This window comes from Pipistrellus hanaki (assembly GCF_964339955.1).
Source record: "Pipistrellus hanaki genome assembly, chromosome: 10".
Classification (NCBI taxonomy): Eukaryota; Metazoa; Chordata; class Mammalia; order Chiroptera; family Vespertilionidae; genus Pipistrellus; species Pipistrellus hanaki.
In genome coordinates, this window is record NC_140512.1 from 50,646,171 (window position 1) to 50,663,257 (window position 17,087).

The window sequence follows — 17,087 nt, forward strand, 5'->3', positions numbered from 1 at the left end:
ATACCCCTCTTGATGTTTATTTTTGCTTCATGAGAAGCAAAAAATTATAAAGCAATTGACAAAAAAAAAAAAAAAAAAAACACTTCAGTTACCTGGGACTTAATTAGAAACAAATTATATTTAGTGATAAGACAATGACTAAACTATGCTAGATACAAGTAATAATTATGCAGTTATTAAAAAGACTATTTTCAATTATTATTAGCACATGAAAAAGTCCTCTTATTATGGTTTAGTGGCCAAAAACAATAAAACTAATATAACTAATTACCTCAACTTAAGTACATCTGCATAGGATAAAGACGAAATAGTTCTCTTCCTTTGGCAACAGGATTTCAAATGATATAATGTCTTATATTTTTTCGAACTGTCCCAAATGAGCATAAACTTAAATCTCTTAATCATTAATACAAAAAAAAAAAGACATCAATAGGTTCAAAAACAGCAAACTATAAAAATAAGGTAGAAATGTACCTAGAAGATACATCTAAGGGTATTCTGTGGGGCAATAAATAATATTATAAACTAAAGTGAATTACTATGCTTGATCTTAGCCAAAAGGCCAAGAAGCGATAAACTAAAGTGAATTATGTCAGAACCTGGAAAGGTCTCTTACATAGCTTAGCGGGTTATGCCTGGATCTGAAAGCAGAGTCCTAGGTTCAAGTCCTGGTCCTGGACTTTAGGCAAGTTCCTTAACCTTGCTAAGCCTCCATCTGTAAAATGGGAATATTACGTAGTAGTGCCTGCCTCACACTAACACTGGAGTTACATAAGATGATAAAAATGATAAACTCAGTTGTGATTGTGCTGCAACCAGAACTAATGTGCATAAATATCAATGCTCCCTCAGCTTCTATCCATGGCAGACACTTAAATAGTACACTTTTCCATTAAGCCAAAAGTGCTACTAGTCAAAATAAACTAGTTCAAGTTTAAACTTATTTCAATCTCTAACCTCAATTATTCTAATAAAAAATAGTGTTTTCAATTGACAAAGGTGTAACATTTTTGGTTTTATTTTGGTCAAAGTTTGTTCACTTAAGAATATTAATGACTGTGAATTCATATCAATTAAATTACTGATTACTTAAAGTCAGTGCTTTTGTTTTAATGCCCAAAATTATTTTTAATGCATATACACTAATCAGATCATAGACATTTCAGTATTAAGACTGTGAAGCTTACTAACTTGCAAAAGCTAAAATGAATTTGTAGTATTTTATCTTAATAGAAAAAGCAGCAAAAAATGAATAAGGAAAAATAGTTCTCTGAACATAACCTTTTCAGCGGCTCTCCGGTAAGCTCTTGTGCGGAATCGGAGAAACACAGAATCTCTAAGGAACTGCAAATAAGGGTCAAAGCCAGGGGGCCTCAGTCCGGCACCCAAATTAGCAGGAAAGGAGCTCTCCACCAGAGTACTAATAAGCTGGCAAAAGGCCCTCGTCAATGGGTATTCTTCACACCGGGATTCTATTTCATTGAGTTCAACCTTTCAAAGAAAAATAAAGAAAAATTGATAACATAAAAATATCAGCTATATTAAGGTGCCAAGCACTTTGCAAACATTAACTCATTAATATTGTTGAAATATCACACCAAAAGACACAAAACAGATTATTACCATTATTCATTTAAAGAAACACAAAAGTATTATATAATTAATCTCAGCCAAAAGCCCAGGAAGCGACACAAAGTATTATATGAATCTAGATCAATCAGATGGAAGGATTTTAAATTCACACATATTGTTTCCAACTTTGAAGTAAAAGTAAAAATCTTAAGTGTTTCTTTAAGAAAGAGAGAGGAGCATAGAGAGAGAAGAAACAAAGACCCACTTCAGGCTGACTCAAGTAACCTAATTAAATTGAGTTCAAATCAAACTTTCAGTCTGGATGGCTGCCATGTAACAACCTTTTCCAATACTGAAACCTAAAGTACTTTAGTTCTTTTATTAAAAGTTTCAACACTGACCAGCAAACCCTTCAAATAAAATTAAATAGGAAAATTATAGAAATGTAATAGTGTAAGAATATTTCTTAGTCTTTCTATCATGTGAATGTATAAATATAGCATTCAAACTAAAAGGAAAGCTTTACCTCTATACCAACAGCTTGCCTCTGGCTTGGAACCCTTACGGTCTGCAGTATCTTAAAATAATAAAAATGAGAAGTTAGGAGCATTCCTCATTCACCAATGAAAAGTAGTGGCTTTGCAATATAACAGTCATATCCCCACCCACCACATCCACATATCTGACAATGTCAATCAGAACAATGTAACAGTCATATCCACATATCCGACAATGTCACATCCACATATCTGACAATGTCAATCAGAACTGACAAATGAGAAGTCTCCATGGACTTCCATTAGCAATTGTGTCATGGTCGGACAGAACTTCCAATTATATGGGCTGGTAATTTCTAAGTGCACACAAGATGTGTTTTCTGCAAATTTCCTCTCAGATATTCTAGGAATGAATTTTAAAAAGATTTATGGGATGAAATCTCACCAGTGTTCTAGAAAACTAAGTACACTTGTTCAGAATAGGTTTCTCATGTGGGCAGAGTTTTGAGTTAAGATGTTTTATCCTGACCTTGCTAGAGGCAAACACAGTGTATAGTATAAGTAATTATATTTCATGTCAAGCTACTTAATTCTCTTGCAAGTTGAGAATATACTATTAAGTGGAGGCCTTTTTAAAAAGTCTTTCTCTAAGGACAGAGTGTCTCATTAACATATTGAGGACACACGCTAGAACTTAATTAGAATATTTTCCTGCTTCCAAACAGTCACTTCTACGAATAATGTGTTAGATTCACAGGCTCCCTTATGTTGTATTACTTCTAAGACAAACACAAAGTCCTTCCAACCATTTTCCTAGAAATACCTCTATAAAGTACATACTTATTTTCTTTTACCACATATAGAATAACTATACCTTGACAGAAAAATTCCAATATGGCTTACATCTAAAGAAAGAAAAACAGGCACTCCTCACATTTAATGAGTTTAGATGACTTCTGAAGCCTTTATCATCCTGGTCTCAAGGACAAGGTTGAGGAATTCTGTCCATTCATTAATCTCTTACACTGAAAAACTAAGCCATAAGAGAAGAACCATACTCCAGGAAGCTAGTAAAGTTTTCACAGATCCAAGAGGAAAACCAAGCCTATTAGTTTCCAGTGCTCAGGACGGAAATGGTAACTTTCCACTTGAGAAGTTCATGGCGTAAGTTTCAAATTGGATGCTCTTGCTTCTGTAAATATTATCAAGCCTCACTTCCCAAACTATACTAATGTAAATAAATACAGAGTTCATAACACTACCTGAGTGTATTCCAACGACTGCCAGAGGAAAGCAGCAATCTCAGGCGATTTGCCAAAAGCAGCCAGAGTCCTCAGTAGTTCGGCTTTCAGAACAGGGGGAATGCTGCATTGCAGGAGTCCCAGAATCACCACAACGGGGGTCCACTGAGGATGTTCACAGAGTGCCAGACGCGCATTTTCACTCTGAGCATTGGACACAAAAAAAAAACACAAGAGACTTTCCATTTTGAAAAGCAAAGAAAAATGACCAGCAATCATGCAAATGGCTAGCATCTGCATCACAGGCTTAAGATGTCCTAAAATAAAGGTAAGCCAGTGGCTTAAGCTTGAAGTCTACCAATGGATCAAGTCACTAGCTCAGTCAGTGTAAAGAATGGAAGAGAAACAGCCTCTGTAGAATTGACAGCCCTAAGCATGGAAGACAATACATGCAGACATAAATGATCTGCCAGGTCACATAAATCTTACTGAGGTGCTCAAAATCCTTTCTGAAACAATGTAATATATTCCACTTGTAATACATCATTTAAGTGGATGCATACTTGACATTTACTAACATATATGGTATCAAATAACACTCCATTTTAACTCAATGAGAAATAATGGCCTTTTTTTTTTTTTTTAAATCTTCACCCAGGGACATGTTTTTATTAATTTCAGAAAGACAAAAGTCAAGGGAAGGGAGAGAGAGAGAGAGAGACAGAGAAAGGGGGAGGGGGAGAAAACACTGATGCGAGAAAAGAACATCAATAGGTTGCCTCCGACACACACTGCAACCTGGGCCAGGGATGGAACCCGAAACTTAGGTATATGCTCTGACCAGGAACCGAACTCCCAACCTTTTTGGTGTATGGGACAATACTCCAATCAACAGAGCCCCTGGCCAGGGATAACGTTATGTTTGATGTTTAATAATGTTATGCATTATTGGGGAAGAAAAAGAGAAAAACTATTCCTATTCTTCAGTCAGAATGTTGAACTGAGCAACTTCTCTCTACTCAGGTGAAACATAGAAACAACTAGAACAGACTTCTGAGCAGGAATATTATGTAATGAAAATAATGTATTTTTACAAAGACTAATTTGGTAGTGGTGGGTAAGATGGCTTGGTGTAAGAAGAGAAAAGAAGAGTAACTGAGTAAATAACTTTTCTTTTTAATTAAAATTCTTTTTTTAATATTTTTAAAATATATTTTTATTTCAGAGAAGAAGGGAGAGGGAGAGAAGGATAGAAACATCAATGATGACAGAGAATCACTGATGGCTGCCTCCTGCATGCCCCCTACAACCTGGGCATGTGCCATGACCAGTGACTGGGAACCGAACTGTGACCTACTGGTTCACTGGTTGACACTCAACCACTGAGCAACACTGGCTGGGCTAAAAATATTCTTTATGGGGCAAAGGGAGGAATGGGGACATCTGTAATAGTGTCAACAATAAATTAATTATGGGACAACACTCCATAATTTTAAAAACATTCTTTATGTACAAACACATCCACACCTATGCAGGGAAATTCTCTAGAAGGATGAGCACCCAACAACTAATTTTTATTTGTCCTTATGAATATTTTCTTTCAGGTTTAGGCTGTTATTTTCTTACACGCCTATGGCAATAAGCAGGGCTACTATAACTATACCTTCTAAAGAACTTAAGACCAAAATTCTATAGGAGGCTTCCCATAAAGATGGCAGAGTAGGTCAATGCAGTGCTCACCTCCTCCAACAACCATATCAAAATTACAACTAAATTACAGAACCATCCTTGAAGAGAACTCTTATAACTAAGGATATAAAGAAGGCAAATTGAAACTGGGTTATAAAATGAAATAAGAAACAAAACTAAATAAAACAAAACATAATTCTATATCTGCTAAATTTATCACTAATACATTTAGTGATATACAAGCTTAATAGACAAAAATATGGAGTCTCCTTAAAATGCCACAGTACTAGAAAGCAATAAAATTATACTCTCATGCTGTGGAAGGGTTACTTACCCAAGTAATGATGGTAGACGTGAGCTGTAAAAAAGCAATCAGTCCATCCTGCTCCTTCTGGGTGATGCCACGCGAAGGAAGGTGGCGGTAGTGGACACTGTCTGCACTAGGAAGATCCTTCCGGAGGTGTTCGTGGTAAAGCATTAAGGAGTGGAAAAAATGTTCCCAGGAAACAGGACTGCCTCCTGTTCCCTGAATATTCTCAACTGTTAAGAAAGACAACACAGAATTTTCTTTCAAAAATGTCTAAGCATTTGCTTGGAAATAGAGGAAGAAAACAAATTTAATAAACATGGCGTTTGTCCTAGATAAGTAGTGTGTTGAAAATAGATTAGGCCCCACTGACGTGGCTGATAGGTTGAAAGTCGACCTATGAACCAGGAGGTCACAGGTTCAATTCCCATTCAGGGCACATGCCCAGGTTGCAGGCTCGGTCACCAGTACGGGGTGTGCAAGAAGCAGATAATCAATGATTCTCATCACTGATGTTTCTATCTCTCTTTCCCTCTTCCTTCCTCTCTGAAATCAATTTAAAAATATATTTATTAATCCAGCTAGAACTCTGGATTAATCTGTCCTCAGGTCTAGGAATGGGTGGTGCCCATGTAAATGAAAAGATTAATTACTTTGGATGTTAATTATCTATTTCATATCCAGAGAGCTCCTCTGTGTTGTCATATAACTATACAGGGCTAATTCTCCCACCAAAAATCCCAAATGTTGAGTTTAAATTCTCAGAGAGAGAGATAACTAACAGTATATACTTGTAATGACACTGCTCATTACATACCAAGTACTGGGAGCAAAAGCCTAGCATATAAGACAAGCAAGCCAGGCAAATCACACTTCCAAACATGGCTCCCCAAGTCCTAGCCCTTGTGACTTTGGGTAAATTACTTCTCTAAACCTTAATTTCATATATAATATGAAAGTAATATCTACCTAATAAAGCAGATGTTTAATAAATATTTCTTTCTCTTCCCTTTTGCAATGTTTTTGGCTTAACCAGACTCAAGTCTGAAAATTAAATGAGGAAATTGGGAGAGGGTCGAAAGAAAAACCATTAAGCACAGAAATTTAGAAGGCATGCACTCATTAAAGATATCAAAATTAAGTGGCAAGGGGATATAGCTTGCTTTGAGCACCAGATATGTTCTTCAAAATTGTTATATATTAATTTTCATTTCTTAAGCTGAACTGTATTTTATAAAGCAAATGGGAAATTCCCCAACCTGTGAAAACACAATCAAGGCACCACTGTGCATAAAGCCACTGTGTGTTACTTTCCATTATTATAAAAATAACTTACACACTTGGTAGAACCTATCACAAATAAACAATATTCTTTAACAGAAAGGGGAATACTGAACTAAAGAATGTTACAACAAATTTAAACAACATCTAGATTGTTCTTACCATGACTACTACCATTGACTTTGAGCAGGCTAAAACAGTAGTGGGCACACTGGGGCCCATTGGCCAATCCCTGGAGCATTTTCAGATAAGGAATATAAATAGTTGGAGGCAACAGGTCACCCATTTGCCTAACAAACTTTGACAAGACAACCTGAAATAGGTAGAAACCATTAGTTTACATAAAGCATATCTTAAATTTAAGGCAACAGGGACAAGCTAATAAAGACTACATATTAACTAAAACTAATTAAGTACTCTGATTTAACCCCCAAAGCCAAAATAACCTGGTATTCTACTTAGGAAAATTTGTGTTTTTTTTAAGCTTGTCATTAATAATTTAAATATCTCAATGTCTCAGAACATCAGACTATTCACATTCTAAATATGCAAAGCAATTGAAGAAACTTACCCATCTAAAATTAACCAGCAAATTCAAACATATACCTGGAAATCAGTTACTAAATTCTAATCAAATCCTATCTAATAAAGAGGGAATATGCAAATTGACTATTACACCATAACAAGATGGCTGCGACCACAGTGGATGCCGAGTTCCCATAACAAGCCTTAAGGACAATCAGCAGGGACCTGAGGCTGCGTGGTGCTGGGCTGGGTCAGGGGACCTCATGCCGCGCCCTCCACCCCAGCACCAGGCCAGGGGAACTGAAGCTGTGCCCAAAGCCCCAGCAACGAGCCGTGGGTTCTGAGGCTGTGCCCCCGATCCTGGTGCCATGCAGGGGAGGTGGGGGGGAAGGACACACGACACACCTGAGGCCACACCCCCTGTCATGCAGGGCTTGATGGGGGACCTCAGGCCGCATGTGCTGGGCCAGGTGACCTAGGCCAGGTGACCTGAGGCCACACTCCCCACCCGGTGGGGCTTAATGGGGGTGGAGTTGGCTGGGTCTGGATCTAGCCCAATGGGGGAGGGACAGGCTGGGCCTGGGTCTCAGGCAATTTCGAGGCACGTGGGTGGGTGGGGACTTGACTCTGGTTCCCATGGTGTGCCCAAGAGGAAGATTTTCATATACAGTTTACTAATTTTCTTTCATCTCTGACACTTATAGAGAAAGGGCGAATAGCAATATTAAAATATTTCCTCAATTAATTCCTTTTTAATGTGCACAAATTTCGTGCACTGGGTCACTAGTTTAGTATAAAGACCTGTAACCTGAAATGGTAGCATAAACATATTTTGTTTTGTGTTCCAGCCAATACCTACACTCCTGCAAGTTCATTTAATAGCTTTTTCTTACTTATTCTTTAAATCTATTATTAATAGCTAAAAATATTATTCAGAATCATTAGTTGGAACTCAGAACTAAAAATATAGAGATCGCTAGAAATTATTGTTAAACCTATTAGGTGTAACAATGGTTTTGTAATTATACAGAAAAACAGGCTTATTTTTAAGAGCTATTAACTTAACCAATGAGAAGTTAAATATCATGCTGCCTATAACTTACTTTAAAATAATCCAGTGAAATAAAAGTAGTAAAAATAACACTAATAAATAAACCAAACATGGCAAAATGTTAGTAGCTATTAAATTAAGATGCTGGGTGTTCATTACCATTAATCTTTCTTCCATGTTTGAGAACTTTTATAGTAAAGTGGGGGGGTTTTTAATCTCTAAAATTTTTAATAAATCCTTCTCTAAAACATTTTTAAGGGGAGAAAAATGAAGCAATAAATGTAAGAAATCAGTAAAAAGAAGTGGTATCTGATGTTAGACTCAGGTGAAAATTAAATGAAAATTAAACACCTAAAGGCTTTTAGAACAGGAAATCCCAAAGACAGATGTGGCAATCTTATTTGCTACAGCATATCATACTTTAGTTAATGTAAGACAAAAAAATGAGCTTTTCCTAGACTATCTACTGACTCATATGCACTTTGTCATCAATTATAACTTCTAAGCTTCTTCCTTTAGTACTTGTACCTCTCCAATCTTCCCCAACTTAAGAAGGATATGTATTGATTAGTGTCATGCCTTTGGAGGACAGACTAATACTAATAAAATTCAAATATGGTACACATAAAGAGAATAAGCACCTTTCCCATCTCTAATGATTTGACACATACCTAGTATGTTCTAAACACCTCACTACATAAAACTCCAAAATAATGAGAACTTAAATTTAAGAGTTTCAAATTTCCTTTAAAAGGAAAAGGTGTAAATTTCTAAAGAATACATTAGTGGTTATTTGATGCAATAACATTAGAAAAAAACATTTTTCATGTTTTCAAGACTCCCAATTACCATCCCAGAGCAGAAAAGGAAAGAGCTCACCTGGCGTTGAGGGGGTCGCTGATGGGCCACCCCAAGGTAAGAACCTAGGATTGTGGTCGTCTGCAGAGGCTCTGAGGGACACCAATATTCCAAAGCAAGCTCCAGATTAAAAGGGTTCTTTCTATATAGCTCACCAATCTGCAAAGAGTAAGCATGACTGTGGGGAAATGCCATAACTCAAAAATTACTTTTAAATAAAAATTTACATTTTTAATGAATTCACTTAAGAAATTAGAACTAAAATTTTCCAAAGTTAAAGAAAAAATAATGGAAGAAGAGATGACAATCCACCCAATGAAATGTCTTACCAGGAGCATTAAATGTTCCAGATCCCTTCTAAGTGAGATGGGGGGCTCATTGCCCATCTGCATGCTCATGTGAATCATTCGAGCGTCTTCATCTGCCCGATTCCTCAACTGCTTCACCTAACAAATGTGTTACATATGGTTTAAGATGTAAGTTTATTACACAGGTGAACAATACTGAAAGCAAGAAATCAGGCATTTGAAAGTGATTACATAAAAGAAAAACGGTTTAAATGTCAATCCCACTTTAACCACATGAAAAAATATGGAAGACATTTTATTGTAAATAAATTCATAATTTGTAGTATCTTAAAATTTCTACTACAGAAAAGTTGAGTCTAACTACAGTGTTTCTGAATGGAAACATTACTGACATTTTGGGCAGGACATTTCTTCACTCATCCTGAACAATGAAGGATGCTTAGGTCCCTGGACTATCTACTAACTACCAAAAACACTGCAAGAGTCAATGTAATAAGCAAAACTAGTCCCATGCATTTCCTAAACACACTGTGAAGGACACAGCCCTGGTTGAGAACTATTCCCTTACAACATTTGTGTGTACTAAATGCCAACTGAAATAAAAAACTCTTGCTTCCTTAAAAAAAAAAAAAAAAAAGCTAGATAAATCCAAATTATAATTGGAGATTCCAACAATCCTCCCTCAATAGTCAACAGAACAAGTACACAGAAAATCAGTATGGATATGAAAGACTTGAACAACACTATCAACCCACTGATCAAAGACATCTCAAGGAAAAATAGAAAATATATTTAATAGAACAAAAAAGAAAATAGTGGTAAGGTATGTACACATATTGGTAACGTATGTACACATATAATACCTTAATAAAAAAAAAAATGAGGGGAAAAAAAATAGAACATACCAAAATTTGTGACACAGCTAAAGCAGTAGTAACTTGAGATAAATATATAATATTAAATGCTTATATTAGAAAAAAAGCAAGGTTTCAAATTAATAATCTTGGTCTCTAACTTAAGAAAAATGAGGTTATATTAAACCCAAAGCAAAAGGAATAATATAATAAAGAGCAAAATTAAAAGCAGTGAAATAAAGTATTAAAAAATCAATGAAGCCAAATCAATAAAATGGATAAACCTCTAGCCAGGTTAAATAAGAAACAAAAGGAGAAGACACAAATTAGCAATATTAAGGTTGAAAAAGAAAATATCACTACAGATCCTATACACATGAAAAATGTAATACAAGAATAATAGGGAAAACTTCATACCAATCAATTTGAATAGACAAATTCACTGACAGACACAAATCACCAAAGCTCATTTAAGAAGAAACAGACAACCTAAATAGTCCTATGTCTATTTTTAAAAATTATAGTATCCCAGAATTATTAATAAATAACTATGAATAAATAAATAATCAAAAGTCACTTATGATTCTGATTAATCAAATAACTCTCATCCTTCATTTCCAGATACCATTATTATTTCATAATCAAAGGCCCAGCTATACTACTAATTAGGAAAAACTTTAAGCCTTAACATTTCTAAGGTTTCATTTCTGTAAATGTAAAATGAAAGGATTAACAGGCTTCTTTCTATTCCAAATTCTGTGATTTTATCAAGTCCTTCAAGATTGATGAAGGTTCAAGCTACCTGTTAAGTATTCCTTGATTATTCTAGTCTAAAATGAGCTATACTTAGGTTAAATAAATCCACAATAATTTAGTGTCTATTCTTTTCATTTACTATTACTATTTGTGTTTTTCTGTGTATATATATCTTATCTCTCCAACTAAGTTATAAATTCTTTGCTGGCAGGCAAATGAATCTCCTACTTTTTTGGATCAAGCCCTTTATTCAAAAGTAGCCTTTGTATTGGTTTCTTTAATCCATTAAGTTACCTGTATCCATGCAGAAACAAACCCACTTATATAAGAATCTAGCCCTAGCTGGTTTGGCTCAGCGGATGGAGAGTTAACCTACAGACTGAAGGGTCCCGGGTTTCAATTCTAGTTAAGGGCACATGCCAGGGTTTGGGGCTCAGTCCCCAGTAGGTGGCGTGCAGGAGACAGCCAATCAATGATTCTCATCATTGATATTTCAATCTCTCCCTCTCCCTTCCTCTCTAAAATCAATAAAAAATATTTTTTAAAAAGGTTTAAATAATTATCTATGAAACAAGATTTTCCTCTATGCCTTCCAAATCATGTATAAAAATATACATAAGGCAACTTAGCATCAATCCCTAGGATAGCAAGGTGTTAATAATTTTCTATCCATACAAGCATTTTCATTTAACTATTACTTTCTCATTATAAACCATCCTCAATGTGAAATATTTTTTAGATTATTCTCAGTTAACAGGTTTTATTATTTCACTGTCATGAATCACAAACTAATTCACAAGCTGTAACACAACTACTACAAATTTTAATCTATATTAAAAGATTTTATTAGTTTCTAAAACATAAGATTAGTTCATTATTAAGTTTTAAATTATTTTATAAAATTCTTTTACTAGTTTTTACTCATCCTAAATTAATTCCACCTACCTTCATTGGCATAAGTGCAAGGAAATCTGTGATGAGATTGTGGATTCTACGAATATAAAATTCGTCCTGATAGAAGTTTTCTGACACCACTACGGATTCAGTGAGGAACAGGAAAACATTGTCAGCAATTGCGAGCTCTGCCATTGCTTCATCTGCTTCTGTGAATTCAGCAACAGCTAAAAATATATTTACACAAACAGCACACAAAATATAAGTTATTTAAACTAGATTATAATATTTCATATTATTCTGTTGATGTTTCAAATTTGCTCAACCTCCTAGCATGCGCTATGCTCAAAATAAAGACTCTGTAACTCTAATTCACAAACCCCAAGAAGTACTGAAAAATACATAGAAAACCACATGCTTTCATAGTAACATTATGAGTGATAAAAAATTACATCAGAAATATACGATGTAACACTGATGTAGTCAGGGAGCTATTATTAAAGCATCAACATCTAAAAAATTATGCTAAAGTTTTCATCTAAATAAAATTATCTGGACCATTCAGAAAAAAGTCTTCACAGCACAAAAGTCAGACCAAAACCTGAATGACACTTAAGCAGCAAAAACTGAAAAACAAATCTTAACCTAAAGACTTTCTGTTAGCTTTCTATTTGGAAATTTCAAAGAGATTATCAAAAAAAAAAAAAAAAAAAAAGACCGAACTTCCACATACCCAGCACCTAGCTTCAATATTATCCATTATTCTCATTTCATCTAGATCTCCAAGCATTCCCCGTCTACCAAAATTAGATACAAGCAAATTTCAGACCATTTAACACTTCACTGATATGTATTTCAAAAAGAAAATAAACCACATATACATAATACCATTATCATATCTTAAAAAAAAATAATTCCCAATATCAAATATCCAGACAGTAGTCAAATTTACAATTGTCTCATAAATGTTATAAAAGATTGTTTTCCTTTTTGCTTTTATAATTTGTGCAGTTTGTTTGCTTGGAACTGGATCTAAATAAAAAGTTTACAACACAATTAACTGATACATCTATAGGCTCCTACTACATTCGCTTAAATCAGGGGTCCTCAAACTTTTTAAAGTGGGGGCCAGATCACGGTCCCTCAGAGAGCTGGAGGGCCGGACTATATGAACTACTAATTCCTACTGTAACACCTCGGCTGCGCTCACTGCCCAAAAAACCTGGCGGGCCGGATCAGACTCCTCTGCGAGCCGCATGTGGCCCGCGGGCCGTAGTTTGAAGACCCCTGGCTTAAATTTTTCCCTTGCCCTCTCTTTGCTGAAAAACTGGAACTTTGATCCTGTAGTTTTCCATGTGGCATGTGGTGTGGCATACATCCCATCCCAATGGTACAGTTAACATTTCTGTCCTCTGATTATACTAAAAATTAGCAGTTTTATCTGGAGATTTGATCTGACTGACATTCAATTCTTTTGGTAATTGTATGTCCTAGGTGAAGTTGTGTCTTCCCATCAAAAAATATATTGCTGATTACTTTTAAATTTTACACATAAACCAGCTAGTTAACTTTGCTGTAATCTGGCTTTAGAAAAGAACATCCACATAGCTTATTCTGCTGGGCTGTCTTAGAGACCAAATACACAGTGTGCTACGGAAAATATTTCCACTTTCTTGAAAAGGGTCAGGAACAGATATAAAGCAGGACAATCTCAAACCGAGGGTTTTTATTTTGTATTTTGAAATAAAGCCTACATATCTACCTATTACATGAAAACTCTTTGGGAATAAAATAGTTCCCTAATTCTTAGGATTAATAATGATTACTGAAATTATAAAGTAGATATTAATAATAATTTCAAACCTTCACTTAAACTCATAAATGTTGGAATTAAAACTGCCTGATGATCAATTCAAGAACTATTTATGGGAGACTAGGTAATAAGTGGCATTAATAGCTTAATGTAAACTGAGTTTTAACGTTAAAATCAGTATATACAAATTTTGTATAGTTTGGTAAAATTCCAAACATACCTTTATAAAATAATGTAATAAATATTTGATAAGATTTCTCATAAGTCTATGAAGAGAATAGAAACTAATTTTTCAAAATCAAGATTTTTGTTAAAACTTGTATTATTTCAAGAAATATAAGATAAACAATTAAGTCTTTTCTAGCAATTTTTAAAATTCAAATTTATAAAAATATTTTTATAGTTTAAAAATGTTAATATAATATCCCTAATTATCAAAGCTTATAAAAGGGTTTGCACATGTAAAGCTAAAGAGATTAAGTAGCCAAAGATCTAGGACTTGAAACGGGGTCTGGATTCCCAGCCTATCCTTACTTACTCTTCTATAGCCAACTATAGCATATTGCATGGTGTCTCTACAGATCAGGGGATAGTACAGTAAATTATAGCAAAAGAATCTGATTAACCATCACATAGCCACTTAAAAGATTAAAGGGTAATTTTATGCCAGAAAAGTATTGAAATAAGACTTATAAATCAATAGAGATATACTCCAGAAACAGAATTTGCACATACATATAAATGACAAATTAGCCACCTATCAGCTTTAATATAAAAACATTTGTCCCTAGCTGGTTTGGCTCAGTGAATAGAACATCAGCCTGAAGACTGAAGGGTCTGGGTTTGATTCCGATCAAGGGCACATGCCTGGGTTACTGCGGGCTCAATCCACAGAAAGGGGCATGCATGAGGTAGCCAATCAATGATTCTCTCATCACTGATATTTCTATTTCTCTCTCTCTCTCTCTCTCTCTCTCCTCTCTGATATCAATAAAAACAAATTAAAAAAAAAACAAAAAAAAACACTTGGTCAAAGACTCTTAATACAAAAATGCTTTGTGTAGCTCCCTTGGGAATAGCATGTCAACTGTGAAAAAATCGTCTGGAATCATTATATTACAAATAGTCCCTTGGATGTTGAATACCTTTCAACACAATCTCAATAAAAATACTACATAAATGTAAAAAAAGTTCTGAAATCATACAAATGATAAGACACTGGAATCTGTTGACATTCCAAGACTAGAAAACATTGACATGAATTACAAATTTTTTTTTGAAGATCAATTTAATTAAAAATCTCTGAATTACAAATTTTAATAAAAATCTTCCCAAATCTAAAGAATCAAAGTTCCAGTTTTTCAGCAACGAGTTATCTTCCCTCATAAAAGATTTGAAATGTGAATACATAGTAAAAAAATAGTAAAGAAACATTTACTATAAAAACAAGGGACAACTCTTGGACTTCAAATTATAATGAAAGCATGGTCCTCATCCAGTTAGAGTACACCACTACTTGAGTATGGTAATTACATGAATGTAAACAGCACAACAGGATATGTTACAAGTGAGTAACAAACTGTTAAGTCAGAATCCCACATCCATTCATTTTTTTTAAATGTTTTAATTGATTTTAGGGAGACAGAGAGAAATAGTGATCAGTTGCCTCCCATTCAGGACAGAACCTGAAACCTGATCATGTACCCTGACTAGGAATCAGAAATAAACCAGCAACCTTTTGGCACACAGGAGGAAGCGCAACCAACTGAGCCATACCAGCCAGAACCCACATCCATTCTTGATTGACCCAAAGATCTTTTTTCTAATATACTACTAGTATTTATAAGGGAAATAGTATCTCATATAATTTCTTTTGGGAGACAAAGGGGGGAAAAGGTCTGTATTTTACCACTTTAACGAAGTTTCAATTAATACAACTCTAGATACTCTTCCTATGCTCCTTCTTATATATGGCAAAAATAAGACCCTTTCCAAAATACCATTAAAACTAATATGATCTTTCTCATAACAAAATTACCTACACCAATTTACCTGTCACATCAGGTAACTGAGATATTCCCCTCAAGGCCAGTGCCCAGGCAAGTCGAACAGTGGCTTGCAGCCCAGGCAGTTTCCAAGGCTGTGAGTCTTGAAGGCGAGAGTGAACTGATGCAATGTACTGTCTCTCAGTCAAGAGTGGAAGTTGATGAATCATATCTGAAAACACAAAAATAGACCACTATGGGAAAAGTAGAAAAATTTTCACTGTGATATACAGAAATGTCTAAAAGTCACAGAATTCTCAAATTATGATTAACACTAAGGTTTGACAAGCCAAAAATTGTACACAAACTAAAAACAAAAGAAAAAGTCAACCATAACCCAAATTTTAATTCTATTATTTCCAGTAGATTATACATGTACTATAATTAAATTAGAAAAATAAATCCCTACTCATGTTTTCTGTACATAAATTCTAAAATGTAAATCAATGCTACTTAAAAATCAAAACAGAATCTTACTATTAATAGATAAATAAGCCTGAATTTAAAATACTAAATAAAAACTGACCAAAGAATGCAAATTGCAAATAAGTACCTACTCTGATTGTAACATAAATGATATAAACAAATGATAATTTAAGAATTTTCAATTTAATTTCAGTTGTACTAGGGTATCTCAAAGCAAAGAATTCTTAATAAAATTAATAATAAATAAATAAATAATGGGAAACACCACTGACTACCCAAGAATTCATTTATTTTACTTCATTATTTTCTTATATTCATTTTTTTTAATTTATTTTAATTTTATCAAGAGGAAGGGGGGTGAAAGAGAAACATCAATTGGTTGCCTCGCACGCAACCTGACCAGAGTTTGCACCCACAACCTGGGTATGTGCCCTGGCTGGGAATCAAACCCACTATCTTTTAAGAGTATTGGACGACATTCCAACCAACTGAGCCACATTAGCCAGAGCTCTTATAAGTTCTTTTGATGTAATCTTGTGAATAATTAGTTCAGTGATTCCCAACCAATAAAAAACACATTCTTTAATTTCCTATACTTTCAAAGTTTCTGTCTACTATTGTACATGCACTAATAATTCACTTCTCCCATTTATTAATCAAAGATATATAAAACATAAATGAGTTAATCAACCTAAACACCTGAAATTGATACAATTGCAACCTAATGCCAAAACCTTTAATTATTAGCCTATGAAACTTCCCAGGCATTTCATTAAGCTTTGGAAACTACCAACTTACAAACTTCCATTAATACAGCCTACCCCTACTTAATTCTGTGCTTCATTGCACTCACTACAGGAAATCTGACCAATGTGCTAGTTGGCAGCATTCTATAAGAGCACAGGTGCTGCTTATTCTATGACACACAGTCTGTGTGACAACTTGATTGGAGAAAGGGGGCAACTGTGTT

The 17,087-nt window shown here is 34.6% G+C and overlaps 1 protein-coding gene across 1 annotated transcript in view; it reads right to left on the reverse strand.

Moving 5' to 3' along the window:
* NUP205 (nucleoporin 205) overlaps nt 1-17,087 on the reverse strand; it is a 73,016-nt gene that overhangs the window by 42,037 nt on the left and 13,892 nt on the right. The window contains exons 7-15 of the mRNA XM_084896565.1: nt 15,699-15,863; nt 11,885-12,060; nt 9,351-9,467; nt 9,043-9,180; nt 6,750-6,900; nt 5,334-5,539; nt 3,332-3,514; nt 2,099-2,149; nt 1,282-1,491 (exon numbers count right to left, since the gene is read on the reverse strand). Coding sequence (XP_084752691.1) covers nt 1,282-1,491; nt 2,099-2,149; nt 3,332-3,514; nt 5,334-5,539; nt 6,750-6,900; nt 9,043-9,180; nt 9,351-9,467; nt 11,885-12,060; nt 15,699-15,863 — 1,397 coding nt within the window. The remainder of the gene's footprint in view (nt 1-1,281; nt 1,492-2,098; nt 2,150-3,331; nt 3,515-5,333; nt 5,540-6,749; nt 6,901-9,042; nt 9,181-9,350; nt 9,468-11,884; nt 12,061-15,698; nt 15,864-17,087) is intronic.